Source organism: Rhineura floridana, chromosome 8 (genome assembly GCF_030035675.1).
Source record: "Rhineura floridana isolate rRhiFlo1 chromosome 8, rRhiFlo1.hap2, whole genome shotgun sequence".
Taxonomy (NCBI): Eukaryota; Metazoa; Chordata; class Lepidosauria; order Squamata; family Rhineuridae; genus Rhineura; species Rhineura floridana.
Genome location: NC_084487.1, coordinates 72,752,027 through 72,778,942, shown reverse-complemented (window position 1 = coordinate 72,778,942; position 26,916 = coordinate 72,752,027). Strand labels below are relative to the sequence as shown.

At 41.9% G+C, this 26,916-nt stretch overlaps 1 protein-coding gene across 1 annotated transcript in view; it reads left to right on the top strand.

Moving 5' to 3' along the window:
- The window catches only part of MYRFL (myelin regulatory factor like), a 72,269-nt gene extending 54,992 nt beyond the window's left edge, over positions 1-17,277 (top strand). The window contains exons 16-25 of the mRNA XM_061582740.1: positions 1,258-1,346; positions 2,526-2,594; positions 2,910-2,956; positions 4,284-4,445; positions 8,039-8,101; positions 11,634-11,721; positions 12,655-12,729; positions 15,070-15,184; positions 16,911-16,985; positions 17,082-17,277. Of these exons, the coding sequence (XP_061438724.1) occupies positions 1,258-1,346; positions 2,526-2,594; positions 2,910-2,956; positions 4,284-4,445; positions 8,039-8,101; positions 11,634-11,721; positions 12,655-12,729; positions 15,070-15,184; positions 16,911-16,985; positions 17,082-17,168 (870 nt within the window). The 3' untranslated portion in view covers positions 17,169-17,277. The remainder of the gene's footprint in view (positions 1-1,257; positions 1,347-2,525; positions 2,595-2,909; positions 2,957-4,283; positions 4,446-8,038; positions 8,102-11,633; positions 11,722-12,654; positions 12,730-15,069; positions 15,185-16,910; positions 16,986-17,081) is intronic.
- Positions 17,278-26,916: the final 9,639 nt, after the last annotated feature.

The window sequence follows — 26,916 nt, the reverse complement described above, 5'->3', positions numbered from 1 at the left end:
TAAGGATTGCATTATTAATATGCTCTAGAGCTGCAGTCCTATGCACTGGGTCATACGTTGGCACTGCAGATTGCTCAAGCAAGTGAGCTATGCTGCATGCTGCAGGTGAAGTCAAAATCCAAAGAAAGAGCAATATCCTTTCTTGGAAAATGCAGACACCTCTGTCCAGCAATTGTTGGTTGTCTCAGGCAGCTGATTTTGGGTTTCATTAAAGGGCAACTAACAGTTTTTTTGTTTTTAGTGCTTTACTTACGTTTACAGTAGGTCTACTGAAATTAGACTTAAACCTCATTGATTTTGGTAGGTCTGCGCCTAAGCATGGCTTTCTGCCTCCACCCCACTATATTTTTACTCCCAGGGAGAAGTTCTTATGGGACTTTCTGTTTAGAGGTGCCAAAATAACTTGACTGACTTTGGGTGCTATGTGCCTTGCCTTTGAGATAGTGGGTAGGCTACCATTTCTTCAGGCATCAAAATATCTTGGACTATAGCAATGTGGTACCCTATAGATGTTGTTGGACTCTAATCCTCAGCAGCCCCAGTTAGCTGATGGCACCACATTGGTTACTCCTCTATAGGATCCTGTGGTTTGTGGGCAATAAAAGAATCCTAGTTTTCTCCAGAATATTTTAAGCATGTGCAAATGTTGCATTTACCGAAATTAGGGATGGAGAAGAAATTTGATTATTTGCATTTAAAGGCAAACTTACCCAGTTTGCACTTTCTGAAACACTACATGAACACAGCCATCCCTTGAGATTAGCATCTGTCTAAAGTTTGCAGTACAGTTTGCCTGTCAAGTAATGTGCACAAAAATACATACACTAGGGTAAAGTCTGGATATAACGTACAAAAATGCACTATATGACAGAAAATTTCTTTGCAGAAATGTGTATATTAGGAGAAATTAGTACTAAAACATTGGTGAATTTTCACGAGGATTTTTTTAAAAAATCGCAGACTGGAATGGATATGTGGACAACTGAATTTAAGATTAGAAAAACCAGTTAACTGAGAGAAATTGAAATTGACAGATTTGCCCATCCCAAGCAGAAATAGGCATAACAGAATTGCAGAGTAGCTAATATCTGTCATTTCAGACTGGCTATTGATATCTTAATGCAGGAGTTACATAGATTTCAGTGTTGATTTTGAGCTGCATTTGTACAAAAATATATTGCATGGTCCTAACGATGCACAGTGCCTGTTTCATGTAGGCATTCTGGATTAGGCCCACACTCCTCCCTTCTCTCTCAGGTGTGTTTTCCAGAGAAAAATCAGTCATGGTCCAGTTCCAGGATTTTCCAGATAACTGTAATTGCTTTGGTTGCTGTTATGGCACTCTGGTAAGGAAAACCATATTATTAACTAGCTGTTGGGTCCCTCAACCCTCTGAACTAGATTTTGAGGGTGCCCAGAGGGCTGCAGGGGAGAAGAAAGGTAGAAGAAATTCTGTTGTTTAAGTGGAAGTTTGTTGCACAAGTTGAATTGGATCCATCCTGTTGTTTTTCATCAGCCCACTCATAAAAGCTTTTTTAAAATGAAACATCATTTATCATTATATGGGAGAACATGTACTTAAAAATGCATTTATATGTAAGTACATCAAGCAGTAGAATAATAAAACAGAGATATCTTCTGTGATCCTAATCATAAATATTGGTTGAGTCTAATGAATTATAACTGAGGTTCTTAAGTGAGGGTCTTAAGACAACTTCAACAATGGGAAGGAGACATTTCGGGACAAATGCAGAGGCAAAGGCTGAGATCCCAAATGGGAGCTTCCCATGCTCCTAAGTTTCTGGTTTGGTAGCTTAGCGCACGAGTTGAAGTACATGAAGTACTATGGGGACTCATAATATTCAGGTCATTCAGCTACATTGATTGGCAGTAGATTCAGGACAGGCAGAAGAAAGTCCTTCACACAATACATAATTAATTTGTGGACCTCATTGCCATAGGGTAAGGTGATGGCCACTGGGCTTAGGTGGTTTTAAAAGGGGATTAGACAAATCCATGGGAGAATATCAGTGGCTATTTAGTCATGATACCTACATGGAAAATCTGGGTTTATTGGCAGTTGGGAAGCAATAGTGGGAGAGGACCGTTGCCTTTTGTGCCATGTTTGCAGACTTCCTAGAGATAGCCGAAGGAAGCAAGATGTTGCACTAGATAGACCTTTGGTCTGAGCTGGCAGGTCTCTTACTAGCGGGGATTTAGAACTCACGGAGGCCACCATTTGTGTTTCCAAATACCCTTGCACTACTGTGGATCATCAGCATTAGGTCAGCAGAGATGCCATGTGGCTTGTATGTCTGAATACAGCATCCTAAAAACAAAATCAGGTAGTTATGGCCACAGAGAAGCTTTCTTACAAAGCTTTCCCAGCCCATAGAACTTGATGCTATCAAAGGGATTTATCTTATGCATTTGTGAGGAAAAAATAGTGGAAGCCTTTCTATTTCTTCTGTACTCTCATTGTATATGATGACAGATATTAATCTATGGAATAAATGTCTTTACAGTGTTGTGACGATATCCACCCTTTATGTACTTAGTATACCAGAGCAAGGCATTGCCAGTTCTGCACACAGGCAAGTAATTGATCTGATACTCTTCTCGACTTAAATTCTTTCCTCTTTGTAATGCTCTGGGCTGGGCACATAGTGACCTATGTAAAGCATATAAGAATTTAAAGCATATAAGCATTAAATGTATAGGATTGGCAAACCCCCATGGTCATACAATTGCACTCTTGAGTAGCAGCCGCTTTTTATATGCCCTTGCCCCATTTTGGTGTCAGCATGGCATACCTGAATATGCTTATATACCCTCCTTGTAACTGCTATGCTGGAGTAATATCTGCATGTTTTTATTCAATAAAATGATTTTTTATCAACCTTTCGCAGCAATTCAACAAGTCTGATAACACTCCCTCCTTCCACCACTCTGACAGGTACCGTGCTTTAAGCTATTAACTGAAAAATGTAAACAGAGATAAAGAATAAATCTAAAATTGTACTCTACGCACATGGAATTTGGCAGGTGGCACAGAATTCTGCACCCCAAGAATCGTAACATTCTTTCTTTGGTCTTTTAAAAGCCCATGGAGTAGACCCAATGTAGTGTAAACAGGTGCCCACTCATCCAGCAGGGTTTTTCCTTCCTCTTCTCAGCCCTGAAATCTCCACATGCCCCCAAATCTGCTCCAGAGAGTCAAGGGGAGGGTAAGAGAAATGGGAAGTCTTGTTGCACAAGGGGATTTCCCCTGCGCAAGTGGCGGATATATTTGGATACCGCCCCTGTTTCTGGGCCTTATGGCTGAAGATGTACACGTAAAAACATATGGGTAGTGCTAGATCCCATTTCTGAAGCCAAAGGTGTGGGTCTGAATTACCCATTGGCATGGTGTGCATTGCTACTCCCTGTGGAGGGCAGAAGCAGAATAAATTAACCATTGAAAAGAAGCAAATCTGAGTAATTTGTTCAAGCTGTAAAACTATATTATCTTTGACATATCTAATTTGGTTTTGTTAAAACTGGTGATATGAGTGTTAGGGCTTTTCCACATGGAAGCTTTACTTTGTACTAAAGATACTGTTTTTACCTCTGTTGTTTATTTGCACTGTCTACAGTAAGGGCTCAATGCCAGCTGCAAACATGGTGTTTTCTATTCACACTGAGGGAAAGGATCAATCATGCAGTTTCCTAATGACCACACCCTCTAAGTTAACATTTCCACTCCCCCTGGTTGCTTGGCAACCAAGCACGCTGCAGTGGGTTCCTTTAAAACAAAAACCTGGAAGTGCAAATATCTGTGTTTTCCCTGATAGGATACAGCTGAAATACAAATCTTTGTTTGAGCAGTTATGCTTTTGAGCACAAGTTAGGGGAAAAAGAAAATAAAGGCACTGTTTGCAGCAACATAAAAAAGCAGGAGGAGGAGAGCAGCCAGAAGTTGCTTTTCAGCCTACAGGAAATAAAATGAAGCGAGGAGAAGGGAATGAGCATGGAGAGAGGAACGATTGACACACCCACCTAAAATCATTGGAGCAAAGTGTCTGCAAGCACTAGAGATAAAGAGTGAAGACATTTTTTCCTTCCCTTTTTGTATTATCAGAGGAATGGGTTAGTATGGATTTACTGGGGAAACTGCGTGATAGCTTCTGTTTGCTGGTAACATCATGTGAACCATGCGAATTAAAAGGACATGTGAGTAGCACTAAACACATAGTAAACCACCATGTAAATAAGCACTTACTCATGGGTTTCTTCTGTTGTAGTGACCAGATACAGTACAATGTCTTCAAGGCCTGACCCTACTGATGCCATTCCTGAAGTGAATTTCTGTGGCATTTTACCTTGTCACAAAATTTACTGTTGTCCAAGTCATCAGATAGCAAGAAAAAATCTAAATTATCAGAAGATGAAGGCCAAGGAAGAGAGTAAGTTAAATCATGAGTGGATGTTGCTACTGTTCAAGTGGAGGATGAATACTCTCTGTGGTGATTTCTGCTACTATAGTGACTGTAGTGTATTTTTTTAGTCACTGTGATTGTGAAAATGGTTGCTGAAGAGAGATTTCTCTATGTAGTTGTGTCCCTACACATGCCCAATGATGTTCATGTGGAGACAAATATAGAGCTGTGCTGAGATCTGTTCTCCAGTTTCATAAAAATTTTATTTCTCTGAAAGATGCTTCAATTTTTCCGTCTGATTTTCAGGACACTTAAAAATTCCTTCCTTTAGAATTTCAGTGGGTGGAAGGTTTTGAGCTTACCTTACTGTTACAAGGTGGTCAAAGGTGATATGTGTCTTTTTCTTTCCATTAAACATTTATACTGACCTCTGCAGCCTCCCTGGCTAGCCCATGCTTCCTGATCCTGGGCATTCAGGAAGACTGAAGAGTGCAGACTACTGTTGAGATGCTTTGAAGACTGAAAGGGCACTTACAAACACCCCTTGGACACTTCAAAAGTAAAGTAAACACGACAAAAATCCTGCACCTTGCCCATTACAATTTCACACCATTTTTCTCTCTGATAATTTTCAAATACAATTTCTTTTCTTATCAATGGATGGAGAATTGTAAACAAAAAATGCAGAATAATTCTATTGGCACAGCACTAGAAAAATAGCCACTTAAAAAGAAAGTGTGAACTGACTGAGAGTTGTAAGATGCCAAATGATCAGTCTGTTATTCTAAGAATGGGTATCCTACTGCAGTATTCGTGACTGGTCTTGCCTTTCCTTGAAAAGGATAAAATTTCCAAACCCTTGTTGTATGGTTTGCCAAATGATATGGCATTTTAAAAGGGAGCTTTTCTCTTTAATGTGGTAACATTCTAATTAAAATAACCTATGATGATAACACATGGAACACACTCCCCTTCGGTTGCACTTTGCAGGAGAAAAGTTGTAGTTGACAGTTGTCTTTTCAGAGACACTTTTGAATATGAATGATCTTCTCACTGAGGAACCCTGATAGGCCTCCAAGAAACCCCATTATTGCCCAGAGCACAATTTGAAAACTTCTGGTATAATGCACATACAATTCCAGTCCTGTATGTATATTTCTTTCAGAGTTATGAATTTTAGCTGACCAATCCCTTAATGAGTAAGAATTGTAATAACCTCAAATAATAGTCCTGGGGCCTTCTGTTTGTATTTTTAGGTTAGTTGTCTCCAAACAAATGGTAGCCATTATATATTTCAGCCAATGTTACCTCACCTTTCCATTTTTGCTGCAAAAATCACCTTATACTAGATCACAACATATCTTTAATAAAAACATAAAAGCATATACATAAAATAATAATTCCAACACTATAGTCAAACAGAATCGGAATTTGACCAAAGAAAACAGAATCAAAATATGGACTGCTTTCATCAAGGAAACACTTAAGAGAAAAGAGAGGGCGTTTCTTTTTTTCTTATAGCGTAAAAGAGAGCAAAGATGGTGCCAATTAATTTCTTTGGGCAGGGCTTTCCAAACTACTACCATTGGAACCACTGTCTCCTGTTGCTCCCTACCCTAGAAAATGGAGAACATTAGCAGGGTCTCTACATGTGATCTCACTGAACGGGCAGGTTCATACAAGAGGAGATAGTCATTCCAATTCTCTGGTCTTATTCCATTTAGGGCTTCAACACTGCAACTCTAAGCACATTTACACAAAAGTGAGTCTAGTGAGCTCAATGAGCCTTACTCTCTAGTGAATGTGGTTAGGATTGCAGCTCAAAGGACAAAACCATCACTTTGAATTGTGTCCGGAAACAAACAGTTAATGCAGGTCCTTCACTGTTTCATTGCATATCTGGTGAGTGTAGGAGGTCCCTGACAGAAATCATGACACTATATTTTTGTATCAACTGAATTTTCTAAACATTTGAAGGTAGTCCTATGTAGAACACTTCTCAGTAATTTAATTACAGTCTATTCAGGACTTCCCAAGCTACTTGGAATTGTATTCGGAAGTTACTCTGTCCACAAGAAATGGGAGACCAATGGCCAAAACATTTGTGTGGGTGACTGTCATCTGCATTTGTAAGAGAGTTTTAGGAAATGCAGTTGGAATTTTTCTGTGCTGCTGATAGCTGGGTTTTGAGGAGCAGAACAGATATGTTTTCAGACTAGCACCAGGATTGGCTCAAGTTATTTTGCTACCTGAGGCAAAGGACAAGATAGTGCCCCCCCCCCCATTCCTTGTCTTGAAAGCTGGCTGGATTGATAGTTGAATCTTATTTCAGTTCTGGCAAAGGGACAGTATCTTCCAATGCACTTGAGGGTGGCAGGCTAGCTTAACACAGTGTTCTTCAATCATGGGTCTCCAGAAGTTGTTGGGACTGTAGTTCCCATCATTCCTGACTAGGGATGGGCAAGAATTCCACTGAATTTGCATTTAGCGCCAGATTTTTCAATGGTCCGTATATCCTCCATCTCTGTAGAGCAATCCTGTTTGCTTTGAACTTCAGCAGCTTTCCCCAGACACAAGAATATATTGCTCTTTTATTGATTTTACACACAGCACAGCAGTACCTCTCTCTCTCTCTCTCTCTCCCTCTCTCCCACCTCCCTCTACTTGAATAAGCCAAGCTCCAAGCGGGGAGGAAGCAAGCCAAGCCTATAACAGCATGTGTTTTTAAACTGCTTTTTTAAAAATGTGTTTTTAAATTTGTATATTTGTTTTTAATGTTTTTAATTGTTGTAAACTGCCCAGAGAGCTTCGGCTATGGGGCGGTATACAAATGCAATAGCTAAATAAATAAATAAGCGGAGGAGGAGGGGGCTGCTTTCCTTCCAAATATTGGTAGTTCCTTTCAAAATATCAATAATGATATTTTATGGGAGGAAAAGAAAACATATCGATAAAAGGAGCAGATAGTGGCAAAGAACAAACTTGAATTGATACTGCCTGTTAGGTCAATGGAATGCTTCTAGTGGCACTAGCCAACAGATCCCATCCCTGTCCCTGACTACTGGCTAAGATGGTTGACGGTGATGGGAGTTATAGTCCAATAACATTTGGGGACTCAAGGTTAAAGAACACTGGCTTAGGGGGTGCAGTGTAGGCCTCATGGGACACGCAGCTCAATTCTCCAGTGCCCCACCACCACTACCTGCTGCCCATCATCTCCTGTCTGAGAATGTCACCACACTCTGCTTAATGGTCAGGCTGACCCTGACTTGCAATGTCTGTGCTTGCTGCTGCATCCCCCAGTAACTTATCATGACTGATGTTCTAGGACAGTGGTTCCCAAACCATTTTTCCCTAGGGACCACTTAAAAATTGCTGAGGGTCTGGGTGGACTAGTTAATGATTTTTTCTGTCTGTTGTATCAACTGAAATGTGCTGTGCTACATGCTGTATGATTTTTAGTTGTATCTTTACAATGCCACGGACCACCTGAATGGAGCTTGTGGATCACAGGTTGGGAATATCTGTTCTAGGAAAAGTCATGTAGAAGTTCAGCTTGCTGTATTTGTTTTTGCTGTAGAATTGGTATAGTTTGTAAAGGCCCTTTGTTCTTCCCTCAGGACTGAAAAGAAATGGACTGTTGGGGAAAAAATGGATTGAAAAGCCTGACCTTGGAAATGACTGTGAAGTTTTTTTTTAATTTCCTTTAAAAATAAAATCCTTCGAAAGCACTTTGAATACTTCAAAACGTCTATTGATCTAGTTTAGGGAAGTTATGTGTATAGCTTGTTGCCAGGACAGCTTGTATATCTAAGTATCTGTGGTACGTTATGACTTCCTTGTATCAATAATTCCAAGGAAATATATTAGATCTACTTTGCAAATAGTTATTCTTGGGACATCACCCACTACTTGCTTTGATGTGTGGCCATCTTCTCCTTCTCTACCCTCTACCTCCCTGTTACCAGTTGGGAGGACAAGAGATCTGATTCAGTTTGCATTTAAGGTGAACTTACCTAATTTGCACTTTCTGAAACAACACGCAAACCAAAACATAGCCATCCATCAAAATTTGCACTTTGGCAAAGTTTACATTGCTGTGTACAAAAGTGCACATGCAGGGGTAAAGTGTGCATAGAAACGCATAGGTTAGTGAAAATAACATCCAAAATACATTAAGGAAAATTCCTTTGCAAAAATTAGACAAATTGCATACAAAAAGGCATATATTAGGAGAAAATCACACTAAAATGCTGATGAATTGAGGACTTAAAACTTTTTTTTTTGCACAAACTGATGCGGACACTGGAAGAATGAGAAACTGTGAGAAACCAAAATTGTCCGATTCATCCATCCCTAGCTACCAGCTGCTGCTGTTTGCTTCCAGCATGTATCCATACTAGGGTTGCCTGGCCTGGCCTACCAGAGGTCTTCTGTATCTTTAAAAGTTGTGCAGGGGGGAGGCAGAATTCCACCTTGTGGTTTTTCTCATTACAGCATTGCAAGAACACCTGCACTTGGCTGACTTTCTATTCTCCTAAAGATACAGGATCAATCTCAGGCCAAGAACCTGGCAACCCTAATCCATACCACTATCTCTTCTATCCCTCTGTAACATGATTTTAGGTGCATGTCATTGCTCATTAAAACAAGGTCAGCAGAGTGCTGTTGTAACTTTGCAATTCTGGTTTTAAAGGCCCAAGGATTAAACCCCTAAGGGTGAGCAGTTTCTTTGTGGTTGCTGCTGTCTGCATAGGGAAACAATGGCGCTGGAACAGCAGAGAGGCTGATGCAGGGTTCTTGAGATGTGGACTGGAGCCAAAATATTGTTGTATGATAGATTAATGTATGGATGCTTTATGTTCTGTGCCTCACACTGCTATCGATAAAGGACAGATTTTATAAGTATTTTTTAAAAATAACTAAATAACCAAATTGTGCTCTTGCACAGCCATTCATATATATATTTTCAAAATTGCTTTTTTGAATTCTTAAAGTATGACTAAAGTGGATTATGCATTTTCCCTAGAATCCCTATAAAACATTGCTGATATTCCTGTCCATTTTCATAATTTGTTTGTTTATCTGTTTATTATTTTTATATCCAACCTTTCCTCCAAGGAACTCATGAATCTCCCTCTCCACCCTACATTTTAGCTGGCTTTAGTACAAAAATCCATTTATCGAAATAGCAGTAATCTGGAAAAATCATGAGAACATTTGCAGTGCCATCCAATGCATGTCTACTCAGAATTAAGCCCCACTGTGAAAAATGGCATTTACTCCCTAGTAAGTGTGTTTAGGATGCAATCCTACGCCCACTCACTTGGGTGTAGGCTCCACTAAAATCAGTGCGACTGCTTTCCAAGTAGACATGCATAGGATTACATTGTTAATCTCTCACTCATTCCTTACCTATTTTCGATGATATCTCTCAATTTGCTACTCTTGGGAAGATAGTGGCACTACCCCAAACACTATATCATGGTTCTCAGTTAACAGCTTCTCAGTTCTATACTACTTTTTCCAAACAAATAAAGAGCACACTCAACAACACATTAGGTTAAATATGTAGTGTGCAGCTGTGAATCTTTTTTTAAAGTTTTTGAGTTTGGGTTCCCCTAGTCTGGATCAGGACTGCAGCATGCAGTGAGGCTTTCCCCCTTGTTAATCCTTTTATTCAGTTTTAAATAAGGGAGGAGAAGTTTCATCTTTCCCTCCCCTTACTGCAATTCCACTCCTCATGCTTAATGTTGAAAGGGAAAAAAACCCCACTGCGGCCAGTAGGTTTTTTTCTCTTTCTCTATTTGAAGCCTGGTGAGGATTTTTTTTCATGATTGTAGCCTTTCTCAGGGATATTTTAGATATATGTGGTGATTTCCTACTCAGAGCAGAAAATTACACTGGTAGATCTTCAGGGATTCTCCATATGTTTTTCTATGACATATGTTTCTGAAAGGGTAACATATTTATGTAGTGACTGGACCATGTTTTCACATGGGGTATAATTTGGATGAAATGGAGTATGTGTGAATTAGGGATGGGGGAGAAATTCGATTCAGTTCGTATTTAAAGCCACACTTATTAAATTTGCACTTTTCAAAACAACATGAAAACTGAAACACACCCATCCTTTGAAAGTTGCACTTATCTGAAAGTTGTGATGCAGTTCCCCAAATACTATTGCTACTACTACTACTACTACATTTATATACCACCTTTCCTCCAAGGAGCTCAAAGTGGTGTACATGGTTTATCCTCTCCATTTTATCCTCACAACAACCCTGTGAGGTAGGCTAGGCTGAGAGGCAGTGACTGGCCCAAGGTCACCCTGTGAACTTCATGGTTGAATGGGGATTTGAACCCTGGTCTCCCAGGTCCCAGTCCAACTCTCTAACCGCTACATCACACTGGCTCTCAATGTTTGCAAAAATGCATATACAGTATTAGGGGAAAGTATGCCTAAAATTGATATATTAGTGAAAATTAACATATAAACATGCATTATATTGCTTATAAAAATGTGTACATTAGTCAAAACTACAAAACTGAAGACCTTCCTCTTTCAACAAGCCTTTTAAGTAGAGACCTCATCCCAATTTGCATCTGTGTTGGAACTGATTTTTAAGATGTTTTTAGAGTTATTTTTAAAGGTATTTTGTTTTAATACATTTTAAAGTCTATTTTTAAGATGTTTTAGAGTGTTTTTGTTTGCTGTCCTGGGCTCCTGCTGGGAGGAAGAGCAGGATATAACAACAACAACAACAACAATAATAAAGTGTGTTTAGTAGGAGAAATATTCACTGAAATGCTTGAGAATTTTCATGAGGTTTTTAAAAAGTCATAAATTGCTGCAGAAATGTGGAGAACAGAATTTAAGATTTAAAAAACCAAAATTGGCAGATCCATCCACCCCTAGTGTGGACTGGAGTTACAATATCAGAGAACTCTTGATATTTAGTGTATAGTCTATGTTGGTAATTTCTGAGCTTTTCACGAGAAGGCTGCTTCATATACAATTTCCCATGCAAAAACTATAAGGCAAAGTCACTATCTTGAGGGTGCCTTTGACCAGTGGTGGGTGGAGAGCTGAGGGTAGGACAGCTAATGGTAGAGGGAGCCGAGGTAACAACGTTTTCAGATAAGATCTTTTTTTTTAAAGTGTCTTTCATGCCAAGTGTCTCTGCCTGTGAAAATGATTCTTCTTGTTTTTAGGGACTGATACAACAATCAGTTCTATGCAGATCCTAGAGACGCAACAAAAAATAGATCATCGTTATTGCAGCAAAAATCTGCAGTGCAGGTGTGTCAAATGATTTTCTTATGACTCCTTTGAATGATGCAGCACAGAATCTCAGTGAGTTGAGTTTGGCTAGCAGTGTTACGTTGCTACTACAGCCAGGCAACCCTGTGAAACCAGAAGATCTGTTCTCAGTCAGTCTTATGTTAACCTTTGGGAGAAGGGCTGTAGTTCAGTGGTAGAGCCTCTACTTTGCATGCAGAAGGTCCCAGGCTAAATCCCTAGCATCTCCACGTAGGGCTGGGAAATACTCTTGCCCAAAACCCTGCAGAGCTGCTTTTAGTCAGTGTAGATAATGCTGAACCAGATGGACCAGTGGTCTGACTCAGTGTAAGGTCCCTTCCTGTATTCCTATAGTGAACTCCGTTAGGATTAGCTCCTTGGAGGCATCTGTCTTATACACACTTACCAAGGAGTAACATTCCAGTGAATTCACACTTGGGAGACTTATCTGTACATGGGGATGTGGAATTTTCAGAAAGACAAGATTTTCTAAATGGTGGTTTTGCATTTAAGTTCAGGTCCTACCAAATTCGTAAAAGACTGGCTGGTTATTATACACAGAGAAATGCTATTGCTCATTGCTGTCCTTCATTTAAACAGCACACTGGCTCGTTATTCTACTCAGTGCAGGTTATTGTTCAACAGGGTCTCCCATCCAGCTTGCTGACCACCTTGCTATTGTCATGCTACTGGGCTATTGTTCATTGTTATTTCCCATTAAAATAGTTGGTTAGCTTAATTAAAGCTGCACATCACAGTTCCCCGTTCACATACCCTAAGTAGCTTGGTATTGCACACTGTTTTCACTCTAATTGAAATTTGTCTAGAATTTCAAAATATTACATTATTAAAAGCCCTGGGCTCCTACTGGGAGGAAGGGCGGGATATAAATCTAATATAATAAATAAATAAATGTTGTCACTATTATTTTAGGTCTGGAAATTATAGTTACATGGTTCCCCTTAACAAACACACACCTGTCAAGGTAAAAATCTCACTGGAAATCAAGTAAGTACAAATGTTTGGCTATTGACAAAAAAAAATTAAATTATGCCTGTAGTATTTTGTGTACAATAAGAATGAAGGTTATGTCCAAGTCTTAGGATATCCTAAGCAAAACTGCAAGAGTGAGAAACATAGGACAGAAATTTATGGATTAATTTCCTTTACTGAGTTAAAAGTATGGTGACATTCAATGGAAAACCTCCATCGACCTTTAGGGAGCGGGGTAGCATCCTTTGAACCAATTCGTGTGTTGTAGTTGGCTGCTGATATTTTCAGCTGAGAAGTCATGTGAGAGCTGTATTTACACAAGCAATGCAATGTTATAGACTGTAAGCAGAGAATCCACTGAACCAACCTGAGACATTTTGCTGCCTGAGGCAAGGACAAGATGGCATCCTTGCCATTCCATGTACAGAAGATGAGTGCACTGGTAGTTGAATCTAACTCACTCAACATTGGTGATGTGCAAATGCATCTGTAACATGGCAGTCCACAGCAGCTTATTCTTTGGTTCCAAATACTAGACTGGGAAGTTGGTGAAACCAGTGAGGCTTGCTGGGAAGCCCCTCCCCTACATTCGAGTTTCAAGGTTAGGCTGCCTAGCTCTACATTTTATGTTGCAACAATACAGGAATTGGCTAAATGAAAAGGCTGACCTGGTCAAATTCCATCAGGTAAATTGACCCTTTAGGAAGTGAGATTTCCTCTTGCCAAAAACAGAATCCACCTATAATGTAATGAAGGCCTTGGGTAACTAAGGCAATACCTTTTCTTTCCAAAAACACCCCAGTCCTGGGAATCCAGCAATCAGCATGCAAACACCCCACCTGAGGCATGATAATAATCTCAGTCCCACTCCTGAAAGAAGAGTGACTACTATGGAGCAAACCCCACCCCTCTCCTCCCTTTCATGCATTTCCTATGAGACCAAATGTCTAGAAAAAGAAGGCAAGCTCTTGCCCATGCAGGCTTTCTTTCTTTCTTTCTTTCTTTCTTTCTTTCTTTCTTTCTTTCTTTCTTTCTTTCTTTCTTTCTTTCTTTCTTTCTTTCTTTCTTTGTCTGTCTGTCTGTCTGTCTGTCTGTCTGTCTGTCTCTCTCTCTCTCTCTCTCTCCATTGGGCTCTTCAAACCCACATCAGACACCATCACCTTGAAAGGAACATCTCAGCGCAGTGCACCAGACCAGGAAACTATCGGGTAAAGGATTCCATGGCCTAGCTGTGAACCTAATTCAGAGCAACTGCATAGCAGGGCTTGTGAGTCTAAGAGCTGAAAATCACACAAAACCCTGAATTCCTGGCTCTGCTGGTTCTAGCATCAACATACACACACACAATCACTACCAATTAACAGCCACAAGCAATCCTCAGAGTGCTGGGTAGGTAAATCTTTAATCTCTTTTCTGTCTTTTTGAGCTTTGTGCCAAACTGATGTGCTCCCACCTCCTTTTTTTCATTTCTTTAGTTTAATGCTTTTTCTTTCTCTTCTGGGATTATTCTCTCTTTAAGTTTGTGAATGTATTAGGGTATCAGATTAAACGCACAAGTATTTATTGCACCATTTAATGCACCAAATTTGTTTAAAGTGCAATTAAATTCCCTTTTTCAGCCTGCTTTAATAAATGAATGTTCTGGCAATTCAAAAAAGTCTTGGTATAGGCATGAATTTCTGGATTCTGAACTCCCTTAGACACCTGCCCAGGACAGTGCACGATTGACCCACATAAAAGATTTCCTCTCTGGCAAGTGTGTTTAAGGGTCAAGTGTGAAGTGCATGTGAGTTCCCAAGAGACATGTGTAACATATCCTCCACTACACCTGAGGGCAGCAGACTAACATAGGAGGCCCTCGATTTAGAAGGTCATCTAACACTTTTCCTCTATATCCATCACTCGAAGCAGCTGTTTCACTATGTCTAGTGGCAAGGCTGGCCCTGTAAGTCCATCATTCAAATGCTCACAAAAGTTGATCTGCCACATTGATAGGCTATGCAATGCCCCTGGAAGTAGATCACTCACTTTAGTGGTGAAATGTGGATATAAGCAGCCATATATAAATTGGCCCATAGATCTTAAACTCAAAAACATTTCCATATTTCTGTGATACCATTTCCATGTCTCCATGATGTCCCCTGAGCATCATTATTGCTAGAATTAGCACTGTCTTTCAGAGGAATTCTCTCTTCTAGTAACGAGCTCAGCATTTGCCTGGTATGTTTTGCTTATTTGTCCCAGGAGGATGTTTTAGTTCCATAGGTCTTCTTTCTTAAGATTTTATATATATATATATATATAAAGCAATATAATATAATTTACAGCCTTTCATATTATCCTTATTTTTTAAAGTACAACAGAACCACTAATTATCTTTCAATGCAAAATCACCTTTGGAAAGTCATGCTCATGTAATCCATCACAACAAACCCGTAAGAAGAAGGAACCTTTTCAGGAAACCACACAGGTATTCAGTTCTGTTGCCTTTTCCGTAGGAGTAGTCTATTAAAAAAAAATTAAACTAAAAGGAAGCACACAAAAATCTCCATTTCAATGACCGTTGGGACAAGGAGAAGGAACATCAATTTAATGATGTCACAATATGATTGACTATGTCAGGGATGGTAGACTTTGGCCCTTCAGTTGTTGTTGGACTCAACTCCCATCAGCCTCAGCCGGCATTGCCAATGGTCAGGAATGATGGGAATCCAGCAGCAGTTGCCAATTGTTCTTCTTTTTGAGAGTTAGGGAGGGTCCAGATTTTAGAAAGGACACGGGAAAGGGTTGTAAACAAGTGAGACACATTTCTCATGAGCCTAGGATAAAAAGATAAAATTATCATTCTGACTTTGGCAAAAGCTCTGTATCAACCTCAGATATGAGCCTGAGAAATGCACTTAGACCAGTTCCAGACCATTGCTATTTTGGGGTGATATTCAACCACATACTGCTAGCAAATTCAGGTTGCACAAATTACGGTTGATTGCGAGGTCTTGCACAACAGACCCGCTTCCCCAAAAGATCAGACTTTTTATGATAAGAAAAGTGATAGGAAAATGCAGTGGAAAGTGTAGGGTACCACTTGCTTTGATGCAAATTAGAAGGAATGCTCATTAAATAGCCAGTGTTGTCTAATCTCCCTGCAAACAAATTGTGATGAGTGCTCAATAAACAAGTTATCTAGAAATGCCCTGAGATACTGACCAAGGAACAAACCACAGCTAGGGGAGGGATAATAGCTTAGTGGTAGAGCACATGCTTTTTATGTAGAAGGCTCCAAGTTTAATAGCCCACATCTACATTTTTTAAAAAAGGATCTTGGGAAGCAGGTGATAGGAAAGACCCTTCTCTGTCCACTGCCAGCCAGAGTAGTTAATACTGGGCTACATGGACAAATAGGTAAAAGGCAACTTCCTGTGTTCCCACAGGATTGAATCATAGAACCTCAACTTGTGGATTGCTGCTTTTAAAAAATTGTGGTAGCCACAGCTCAATTTATGCCAAAAGAGATTTGATGTACATTATTGCTGGTGCTGCTGGTGGAGAACAAAGCCTGCTTTTCATGAGCAGAGAACTGCTACCTTAATCTTCCAAAGAGAAAATGTTGTCAGAGCACAAGACCAGCTACCCAACATCCTGTGATCACTCTTGACCATGAGTTTCTACAATTTAAGACTTGCATTTTAAAGACTATGGCATAAGTTTTTGTGAACTACGGTCTACTTCAAGCCACGAAAACCTATGCCATAATAAATTTGTTTTTAAGTTTTTAAGCTGCCACAAGACTATTTGTTGTTTTTGATGTGACAGACTAGAATGGCTACCCCTCAGGATAAAATTAGTCTGGTTTTAAAGTTTCATGTGATTTCCCCATTCCTTTAACTCATGATGTCTGAAAGCTTGTTTAATCTCAATTATGCCTTTATGTACAAAGATATACATACCCAGGAGCTGACGGAGGACTGGCTCACACATTCCAGTTATGCTACAACAGGGTAACGGTCATGTGATGGTGATGGTGGTGGAAATTCGGTGTTGAATGAAACGTACAGTCACACAAACATTTTGCCATAATGGCCACATGCTTAGAAATGGCTCCATACTGTTGCAGCTTCCCCAATATGTAACCATAGCAAAATAGACACCCATGCAAGTTTCCTCTCTCTCTCTCCTTCTCTCCTTTTGTCATATAGGGATTCCAGCATATTTGGGCTCTCCCTGTAGGCGCCTTCTATGATGCTGCATACCATTTTCGTGTCGCTGTTCCAGTAAGTCTTATTTCAAAAAGAATTCTGACTAAAAGAGAAAAGAAATTAGTTGCTATTTTCGATTCTTTATCTGCTTGTAATTTTTTGTCTCACCAGGATCTTGCAGACTGTTCAACAGATCCTAATTATGCCGGGATATTTTTCACTGATTACTTCTTCTACTTCTATCGCAACTGCATCTGAAAGGATGGCTTGAACTCTTTTTTTGGGGAAAAGGGGGGGACTTTTGTCCTGCTGAGAGCTTGTTTGTCACCTTAATTTTTTCTGGTGAATACTTACTAAAATTCTATTCTAATGCCTTTGTTTTGGAAATAACAAATGGAAGCAAATAAAACTGAAGCATTTTGTTGTTCTGTGAGGTCTTCATAGTCACTGCTAGTAAAACTGGGTGATTGCTGACAATTCAGAGAACATATGAGCCAACTTCATTTTTAGCTGATTTCAGTCGGTAAGACTCAATTGGCTTGAATCCAACTGTCTGTCTGATCTAGTTTGTCCACTTGGCTATAATCATTCATTTTAATGGTGCTATAGAGTAACAGAGCAATTGGACAGAAACAATTGTAATTTGCAGAGCCTCTCAACATGTTTAACTGCCCCCTAACCAAAGAGAAGCAATTGGGCTTTTAATGTGATTTGTGCCACATGCACAAGACTGTGCTCTTGCAACCTATGCTAATCAATCGGGGCAGAGGGTGGGGGGAGAAGCCTACCATGTCAACCAAATAGCAGTACTGACTTTTTCTTATTTCACTCATAAGTGTGCACTGTAAGAATGAAGTCTGAGCTGATGCTGTTACAGTCCTTTCCTGGTAGTACAGTCATACCAGTCTCATGTTGAGATATGTTTTCATTGATGACCAGGTCATGGCAGTGCAAATTATGCATGTCAACTGATCATCTATGTGCAGCCCATGTCCTTTAGACCCTCATATTTCTGTGAATGCTTAAAAACCTAATCTTATATTTACAAAGCGAGCATTTATAATAATAATAATAATAAATTTAATTTCTTCGTCGCCTATCTGGCCAATGGCCACTCTAGGCTACTTACAAAATTATTAAAATACAATTAATAAAATACAGTAATACAATAAAAACAATAGATCTACAACAACAATATTAAAACTGGGTAGGAGGCATTACAATTATATCGATTAACCCTCCCCGGATACCCCGAAGGCCTGCTGAAAAAGCCAGGTCTTTAAGGCTTTCCGAAATACATTTAGGGAAGAGGCATGCCGGAGATCTTGTGGGAGGGAGTTCCAAAGAGTGGGGGCCGCCACTGAGAATGCCCTCTCTCTTGTACCCATAAGTGCAATTCAGTTTTGGTACATAAACTGCCTTGGTCACCCTGTATGATGACCTGTGTTGGAACAGATGGGGTATGCTTAAGGGGACCGTGCACAGTTAATTCACTCTGCATGAATAAAACAGTCCTGACCCAATTCTCCCAGTTACTAGTGACTAAAGAACTGATGGAGAATTGTTGAAAAACACACAGTAAATCAATGTGGAGCAGGAATTAAAGCCTTTTATTTCTCTTTGGCTTGAATCTAGAGAGCACTTGTTTCTCCTGACAGCTGACTATGGTTTCAGTTTGTTGAGAAGGAACAGCAATGAAATCGAGGTCATCTTTATATTTTAGTTATCCACACAAGGCTTGCTTTAACCGATCCCACCTACTTCCATTTAGAGTGGCAGATAAGAAAGAGGTGCTGGCTGTAGGGTTGCCAGGTTCTTGGCCTGAGACTGATCCTTTATCTTTAGAAGAAGAGAAAGTCAGCCAAGTGCAGGTGTTCTTGCAATGCTGTAATGAGAAAAACCACAAGGTGGGATTCTCTCTTCCCCCTGCACAATTTTTAAAGATACAGAAGACCTCTTGGTTGCCAGGCCTGGCCTCCCAGAGGTCTTTTGTATTTTTAAAAGTTGTGCAGTGGGAAGGGAGAATCCCACCTTGTGGTTTTTCTCATTACAGCGTTGCAAGAACACCTGCACTTGGCTGACTTTCTCTTCTTCTAAAGATAAAGGATCAGTCTCAGGCCAAGAACCTGGCAACCCTACCTGGCTGTTGTACCTTTGTGTAGATTTCAGCAGGCTTAGTTATCATGGCAAGGTACACTTGCTGAAATCCCCTTTTCTATGCAACAATTAAAGGTGCAGGAGTCCTGTCCTCTTTCTCACCTAGCCATGCAAATTCTCCTAGATCACTTACAATTGTTAAGTGAAGAACCTGTTGCTAGTTTGCTCCTTATGTAAATTTTGAGTCATTAAACTTACTTCATTTACTCCTTTCACAATCATCCTGGTGCCTGCTATTTATCCCTTCAGCCAACAAAGCAAGTTGCTATAAGATTCTAAAATCAGATATAATATGGTTTGTGCTAGGATCGTTTGTGTTATGATTCTATTGTCAACATCATTTTTTTTATTTTCTTAATAAATAAAAATACCCCCCAAAGATAAAAAATGGTTTGTTAGCATAATAAGTAATGGAGGGTCCTGTGTATTAATGGAATTCATTTTGATATGGGGAGGGGGAGTGCTTCAGTTTCCACTTGTTACACCTATTTCATCAGTGTCCACAGCACATACTAACACAAGAAGCATTTGTAAATTTTAGTTTCATGTTTCAGTTCAAGGATAGTTTTGAGTTGCATAAGCAAGGATACTTTGTTTTTGGTGCTTTTTGTTGTGTATTTTTCTCATTCTAGTTTTATGTTGTAATACCTCTCATGAAGCCAGAGGATGCTGATTAAGTTACTTTCCTGCTTTTTATACTGTGCTTGAAATTATGGGAGGGTTAGAGGGAACTTACTCCCCTTACCATTAGGAGAGGCCCTCTTAGCTGCTGCTTTTAAGAAGACACAGGGTTGTCATGAACTTACTAAAGTTAGGAAGAATCCCATAATTTAAGCATGTTTGGTATATTGTATGCTCACTCCACTTCCCCAACCAGCTGAAAGTTATCACCAAAAAACCCACAACCCTACTTTTTTTCATGGCCCCGTCAGAGGACTCATCAGACGAGGATGACTCAGGAGTAACAGCAGCAGACCCAGAAGGAGAAATGGAGGAAACTCCTGAGAACCCAGCTCCGCCTCCCCCTCAGCTGCAGAGCACCCCAGACACAGCTGAAGCCCTTCAGCCAGATGCAGCCAGTGAACAGGATACTCCCCCCTCACCTGCAGAATGTAGACAACAGAAGGTCAGGCAGAAGAGGGGCAGGCCTGGCCACTTAAGGCCAAAACACTGATGGCTCACACCTGCTGACAAACCTGCTCCTTAAAAGTCAAACCTTGGGTTCAGCTTGTTGCTGACTACAACGTCAGGCGTGACCACTGTGTGTCTTCCTATCCCCTGAACCTTGACTTGGACTGATCTCTCAGCAAACTAGACCTGGACCTTCACTGACGTCTCTTCTGGATTTCTGGCTTGGCACGTAAGCTTCGAACGGCCTCTGCCCTTATCTTGCTTCCTCCTTGCTAGCCTGGCAGATTTATAGCCAAGCTGCCGGCTGAGGACTTACGGCCTGGCAATTACCAAGGAATCTCCAGCCCTGCCTGCACCCCCATCGACACTGCTGTCTCAGTGAAGAGCTGACACTTTTCACACCAGTGGTATATCTGTTCCACTTCTCCTAACAACAAGAATAAATATTTGCTGGCATTGCACCACTTACCCAGTCTGGTTTCCTATGGAAAGAGGTCACTGGAGGCTTTATGGTGTTTTGTAATATTTGAAGCCCCTCTCCCTCACAAGAATATAGGTTAAGCATTGGTGGAAGCATATAGCTTAAACATTCCAATAGCAAATTCCACTGACCCAAGTTGGATCTTATCCCAAAATTCTTCCACACTTACAGAGCTCAAAACCCAGCTCGCTCCCTGTCTCTCTCGCTCCCTGACTCAAATTGAAATATATCTGTCTTTCTGCTCCATTCAGGAAGCTTGAGGAAGATCCAGCCACTGAGAGCAATCAAACAGCAATCTCCCTAACAAAAGACGTGCCTGCAACTTTGCTACCAACTATTAGGAAGTTTCAACAGTCTTTCTGGCTCCCTTAGCCCTCTATTGTACAAGCCCCTCAATCCGGCAACAATATATTTATGTATTGACTCTAGAACAGGGGCAGAGGGAGTCTCTGGCCTTCCAGATGTTGCTGGACTACAACTCTCATCAGCCCCAACAATCATAGCCCCTGGCCTGGGTTGATGGAAAGTGGAGTTCTACAACATTTGGAGGACCAAATGTTCCCCACACCTCTCTAGAATCACCAAGGCGCCCTGTTTCATTAGAAAGTAAAATTCAGCAATTATATCTGATATTGGAATGATTTTTTTTTTGCCTCTTTTGACAACAAGGTTTTAAGGAGCTGATTAGGATTGTGACAGCCTGAAGCTGTAATAAATCCCTGCTGTTCACTGTGCAAAGCTTGTGTCTCTATTGAGAAGAAAAGGTGCAATATCCCTTCCAGTGGGGCAACTCTGCATCCATTATTGGAAGAAACTAAACCTAGGTCAAATAACAAACTCCGGCAACTTGGGAATCCAATGAAATAAATTATTTATTCCTCTGCTTTCTGCCAAATCAGTCCTAAAGTTGCTGCAGTTGTTTCTGCTCTGCCTTCTGTGAATGTCAGGGCATATTGTCTGGTGTCTTTGGAAATCATAATAAAACCCCTCATTCTTTATTCTATCAAATAAAATATTTGGCCAATAAATGTCACTTCCTATTATTTTAAATACTTCTAGTCATGATTATGCAATATTTAATGCTGTAAACACAGGAACTAATGTGAACTACAATGCAGTAGAAGCCAAATTCATTTTGTTTTCTGACCTTGCAAGAAAAATGATGACGTTGGCATCTGGTTGGCTGCTATGCAAACAAAATGCTGGACTAGATGAGCCTTTGTTCTGATCCCACAAGGCTCATCTTATGTTCTAAATTAAAAAATAATAATCATTCTGTGCTGATGTTATATTTTATCCTTACTATTTCCCCCCAGATTACACCCAGATTATTGGTAGAGGACCACCATAGTGCAGGCCAGCCTTTCCTAACACGACACCTTCCAGATGTTTTAGACTACAACTGCCATAAGCCCCAGATGGCACAGCTGTGCTGGTTGGAACTGATGGAAGATAATCTTAAATGTTTGGAGGGCACCCAAGTAAGGGAAGGCTGGTGTAGGCTTTCATTAACTATAAAAAAAGAGTAACGTGTGAGTAATTCAGCAGTTCTATGCAATTTTGGAATCAGACAATGCTATATCTACATATATTTATAAGTCCCATTGGTTTTAGTTGAACATGCATATTAATTGGGTGCTTGGGAGGGGCAATAGCACGATAGGAAACCCTGGAGAGCTGCTGCCTATTAGTGTGTCTGGACAACATGGACCACACTTGATACAAGGCAGCTTCATATAGATTGCTTCTTGTGTTTAGATCAGCTCTGGGCTCACACTGTATAGAAAACTTTAATCACACGGGAGGGATTTCCCAATTTTTAAAGAAGTTGTTAAGCAATTGTAGGTTAGGTTTAGGGCTGGTCTGATAAATTTTGCTGTCTTATGCGAAGGACAAGATGGCACTTCCACTGCCAGCTCTCACAACCAGAATCCAACTAGACTGGCAGCTGGCTCTTATTTCAGCACATGGGTGACAGGACAGTGTCCTCCCCCACAGCTGGGGGCAGTAGACAAGCTTGGGTGGTGGGAGTGCAAGGCAGGCTAGCTTAGAGTGCTCGGGGCAACAGCAAGGGGCTGGTGCCACCTCTCCCCCTTCTAGCATGCACGGCAGAGGTAACTGCATCAGTCTGCCTAATGTTAGGGCTGGCCCTAGTTGGGTTCCAGTGATGGTTTTGTAGCTGGATAGATCTCCTTCCTTGCTATGGTCCTAGGAATACTATAGCGACAATGTATTCAATTAGCAGTAAAATCACACATCAGCAATTTATATAGAACAGATTCTAGTTTGCTTGTTTCAACAAAATATGAGAACATGAAACAAGAATAGGAAGAAGACTCCAACCTGTGTGAGAAAGATTAAAATCTTCTCAGGTGCCCTATGATATGTGATTGCATAAATCTATAGCAGAATTTTAATCTCTGAAAGGTGGAGTTCATGATTCCCTAGAGGAAAACATTGGCTTGTGAATGTTACAAAATGTCAGGAATTGAGAACTCCTTGTGTGTAGGGATAGAGGAGAAATTTGATTCAATTGGCATTTAAAGCTGAATCTATCAAATTCGCATTTTCTGAAACAATATGAAAATAGAAACACAACCATCCTTTTAAATTTGCACTTATCTGAATTTTGTGCTGTTATTCTCCAACCAAATAATGTTAACAAACATGCATATAAGTGTATATAAAAATGAATATATTAGTGAAAATAGCATTCAATAATACATTGTCTTGACAGCGAGGACATTGAACTTGTCAAGGTTTATCAATACCTCAGCACAGTCATTAACCAAAATGGAGACAATAGTCAAGAAAGCAGAAGAACAGGGGAACAGCTGCAGCACTAGGGAGCTGAAGAAGACCTGCCCTGGGAGTGAGTGAGCATCTGGGTGCTTGCTGCCCGCTCCTTTGGGATGCTGTCTTTCGAGACAGCTGAGGTCACCAGTAAGTACTGCAAGGACTGGGAACCCCTGCCTGACTCTGGCTCCAGAGAGAGGCTGCAGTTAATCTTGCAGCCTCTTGCATCAGCTGCTGGCTGGGTCAGGAGGCATAAAAGCCCAGCTGCCCTTAGGGAGTGTCCGGTTCAGAGCGGGAACCACAAGTCGGAGTCGAGGGTGCAAGGAACTCTTGCTTTATTAACGTGATGGATACATCAAAGGCTGAGCACCTCATAGAAAAGACCCTATGCTAACTCACTGCAAGTCCCTAACTACCCTCTAGACATGCTCTGCAACGTGTGATGAAAGTTGACTCAATGCCCCTTTCACAGCATGGCAGTCTTAAATAGGAGAGGTCTTGGAGCGTAACCTCTCACTCCTTCGCACACACGCCCTCTGCCCTGTCTGCTTCTCCCTACATCATGAGTGCGGTGAAGGGGGGTGAGCCTCCATGGGCTCATCTGACAGAGCAGGGTCCTCATCTGCAGGCGGGGAAGCAGAGGGCTGGGAAGCGTCGGGCATCTCTAGGATACTGCTTGGCATAGGAGGAGTTACTGCTCTTTCAGAATCCTCCCCTAACGGCTCCGTGGGGGTGCTTGATGGCTGAGCGCTGTCCCATTGAGGGGCAGGGCCATCCGTGGGAACTGGTGGGGCGGCTAGCTCGCTCTCTTCCTCAAGGTCTGGGCTAGACTCAACAACAGCTGGATCGTCCATGCCTGCTGACGGCTGAGGCGCCTGCAACTCATGCCTTCTCCCTCCTTGATCCTCAGGAGAGAGGCTGGGCTTAACACCCCTGGGCTCAACAGGGAGTCCCAAGGGTGAGGGCGCTACCCCTTCTATTACCTTTTCTTTTTTTAATTTGTTTTCTGTTCAACCAATCTAGAGGAGATTGATGGTGGGGAGGGTGTGTTGTGCATGTGTAGTTCCTGCACAGGGTGAGAGCCTGTGCAGTGAGCTGAATGGTAGGAGAAAGTCGCCAGATGCCTTCAGAGTGAGAGTCTGTAACTGGCAGAAGGCTGGCCCTCCCTGGGCGTGAAACAGGAGCGGGATGTGTGAAAAAGTTTGAATGGGTATGACTGTTCCCAATTCTCGCAGAGGCTTTTTGGGATAATTGGCTCCGGCAGGTTTTGTTGGTGGGCTTGTGTTGGGTCCATATCAGTTGTTTAGGAGGAGTCTTATTATGGAGGACCATGGGTGATGCTACCCCAATTTCAGTGATCACGGGTAGAGGGAAATATAGCCATGGGGATGTGATGAATTACCGTAGAAGATGAGGGCAAGGCTATCTGAGCCTTGTCCTTGCTGCCACTCTGCTGTGCCTACTGGCCTGTGTGTGTTGTTGTTTAATGCCAGATCGGTACACAATAAGACCACATCCACAATTTGATTGTGGATGAAGGTGCCGATTTGGTGTGCATTACTGAGACCTGGGTGGGTGAGCTGGGAGGAGTTGATCTGACCCAGCTTTGTCCACCTGGATACTCAATGCAACACCAGCATAGGCTGCAGGGACGGGGGGGAGGAGTTGCTGTGGTCTACAGAACTTCCATCTCTGTCACCAGGAAACCACTCTGTCTTGGAGCTGGCTGTGAGGGCCTGCACCTGGTGTCAGGCCGAGGAAACAGTAAACTAGGGTTGCTGCTGGTGTACCGTCCACTCTGCTGCCCAGCAGCTTCTCTGACTGAGCTGGTGGAGGCTTTCTCTGCTGTGGTGTTGGAGGAGCTCAGAATGATAGTGCTGGGTGATTTCAATGTCCATGCTGAGGCTGCCTCTAGTGTTCCGGCTTGGGACTTCACGGCCTCCATGATGACCATGGGGTTGTCTCAAGTTGTTACTGGCCCGATGCATAGGGCAGGACACACTCTCTACTTCATTTTTACTCCAGATGGAGGAAGGGTTGCTCTGGAGATAGGTAGGGTGGATGTCACCTCATTGTCATGGTCAGACCACTTCTGGTGAAGTTTAGACTTATGGCCCTGATCCTTCCCTGCAGGAGTGGTGGACAGATTAAGATGGTCCGCCCCTGGAGCCTAATGGAATCCACAGGATTCCTGAATGCCTTTGGGGAGTTCCCAGTAGATAGAGCAGGTGACCCTGCTGAAGCCCTTGTCGTGCTGTGGAACAGCGAGGCGTGTTGGGCTCTTGACATGGTTGCCCCCAAGCGCCCTCTCTGGCATTGTGGAACCTGGTTTGCACCTTGGTACACCAGTGAGCTATAGGCAATGAAACAGGCTGGACGACGGCTAGAGTGCAAGTGGTGAAAGACATGCTATGAGGCTGATCAGGCACGAGTAAAACATCATAACTGTACCTACTGTGTGGGGGTGAGGGCGGCGAAGAAGGGCCACTTCTCTGCCTCCATCATAATCCTCAAGTAGCTGTCCAGTGGAGCTTTTCCGTATTGTCAGGAGTCTGTTGACATCAACTCCAGGAAATGGAGTGTTAGACCCATTGGAGGCCCACTGTGAATTGTTTGCTAGGCACTTTGAGGGTAAAGTTGCTCGCCTCTGTAGCAGTCTTGATGCCCCATCCACATCTACTGTATTCCCCAATGAGGTGTCCAGTGCAACCTCTGCTGCAACTTCTTGGGAACGGTTTCAGTTGATGCGGCCTGATGATGTGGACAAGGTGCTTGCGATGATGCGGCCAGCAACGTGTCTTCTCGACCCTTGCCCTTCTTGGCTTATTAAAGCTTGCTGAGGGGGTTTGACCAAGTGGATCCAGATTGTGGTCAACGCATCATTGTGGGAGGGAGTGGTTCCAGCCATCTTGAAAGAGACAGTGATCCGACCACTCCTGAAAAAGCCCACCCTGGACCCATTGGTTTGTGACAACTACTGACCAGTTGCAAATACCCCTTTTTTAGGGAAGGTGATTGAGAGGGTTGTGGCACAGCAATTGCAAGTACTCTTGGATGAAACAGAATTTCTTGACCCATCCCAGTCTGGGTTCGGGCCTGGTTATGGGACTGAATCGGCCTTGGTTGCCCTGATGGATGTCCTTTAGTGGGAGAATGACAGGGGGAGTGTAATCCTGTTATTCTTACTTGATCTCTCAGCGGCTTTTGATACCATTGATCATGGTATCCTTCTGGGCCGACTTGGTGAGCTGGGTATTGGAGGCACTGTTTTACAGTGGTTCCGATCCTATCTCCAAGGTCGCTCTCAGAGAATAGCATTGGGTGACTGTCTTTTGGCCCCCTGGCAGTTGTGCTGTGGGGTACCATCTTGTCCCCCCATGCTGTTTAACATCTATATGAAGCCCTTGGGAGCGGTCATCAGGAGATTTAGGGTGAGGTGTC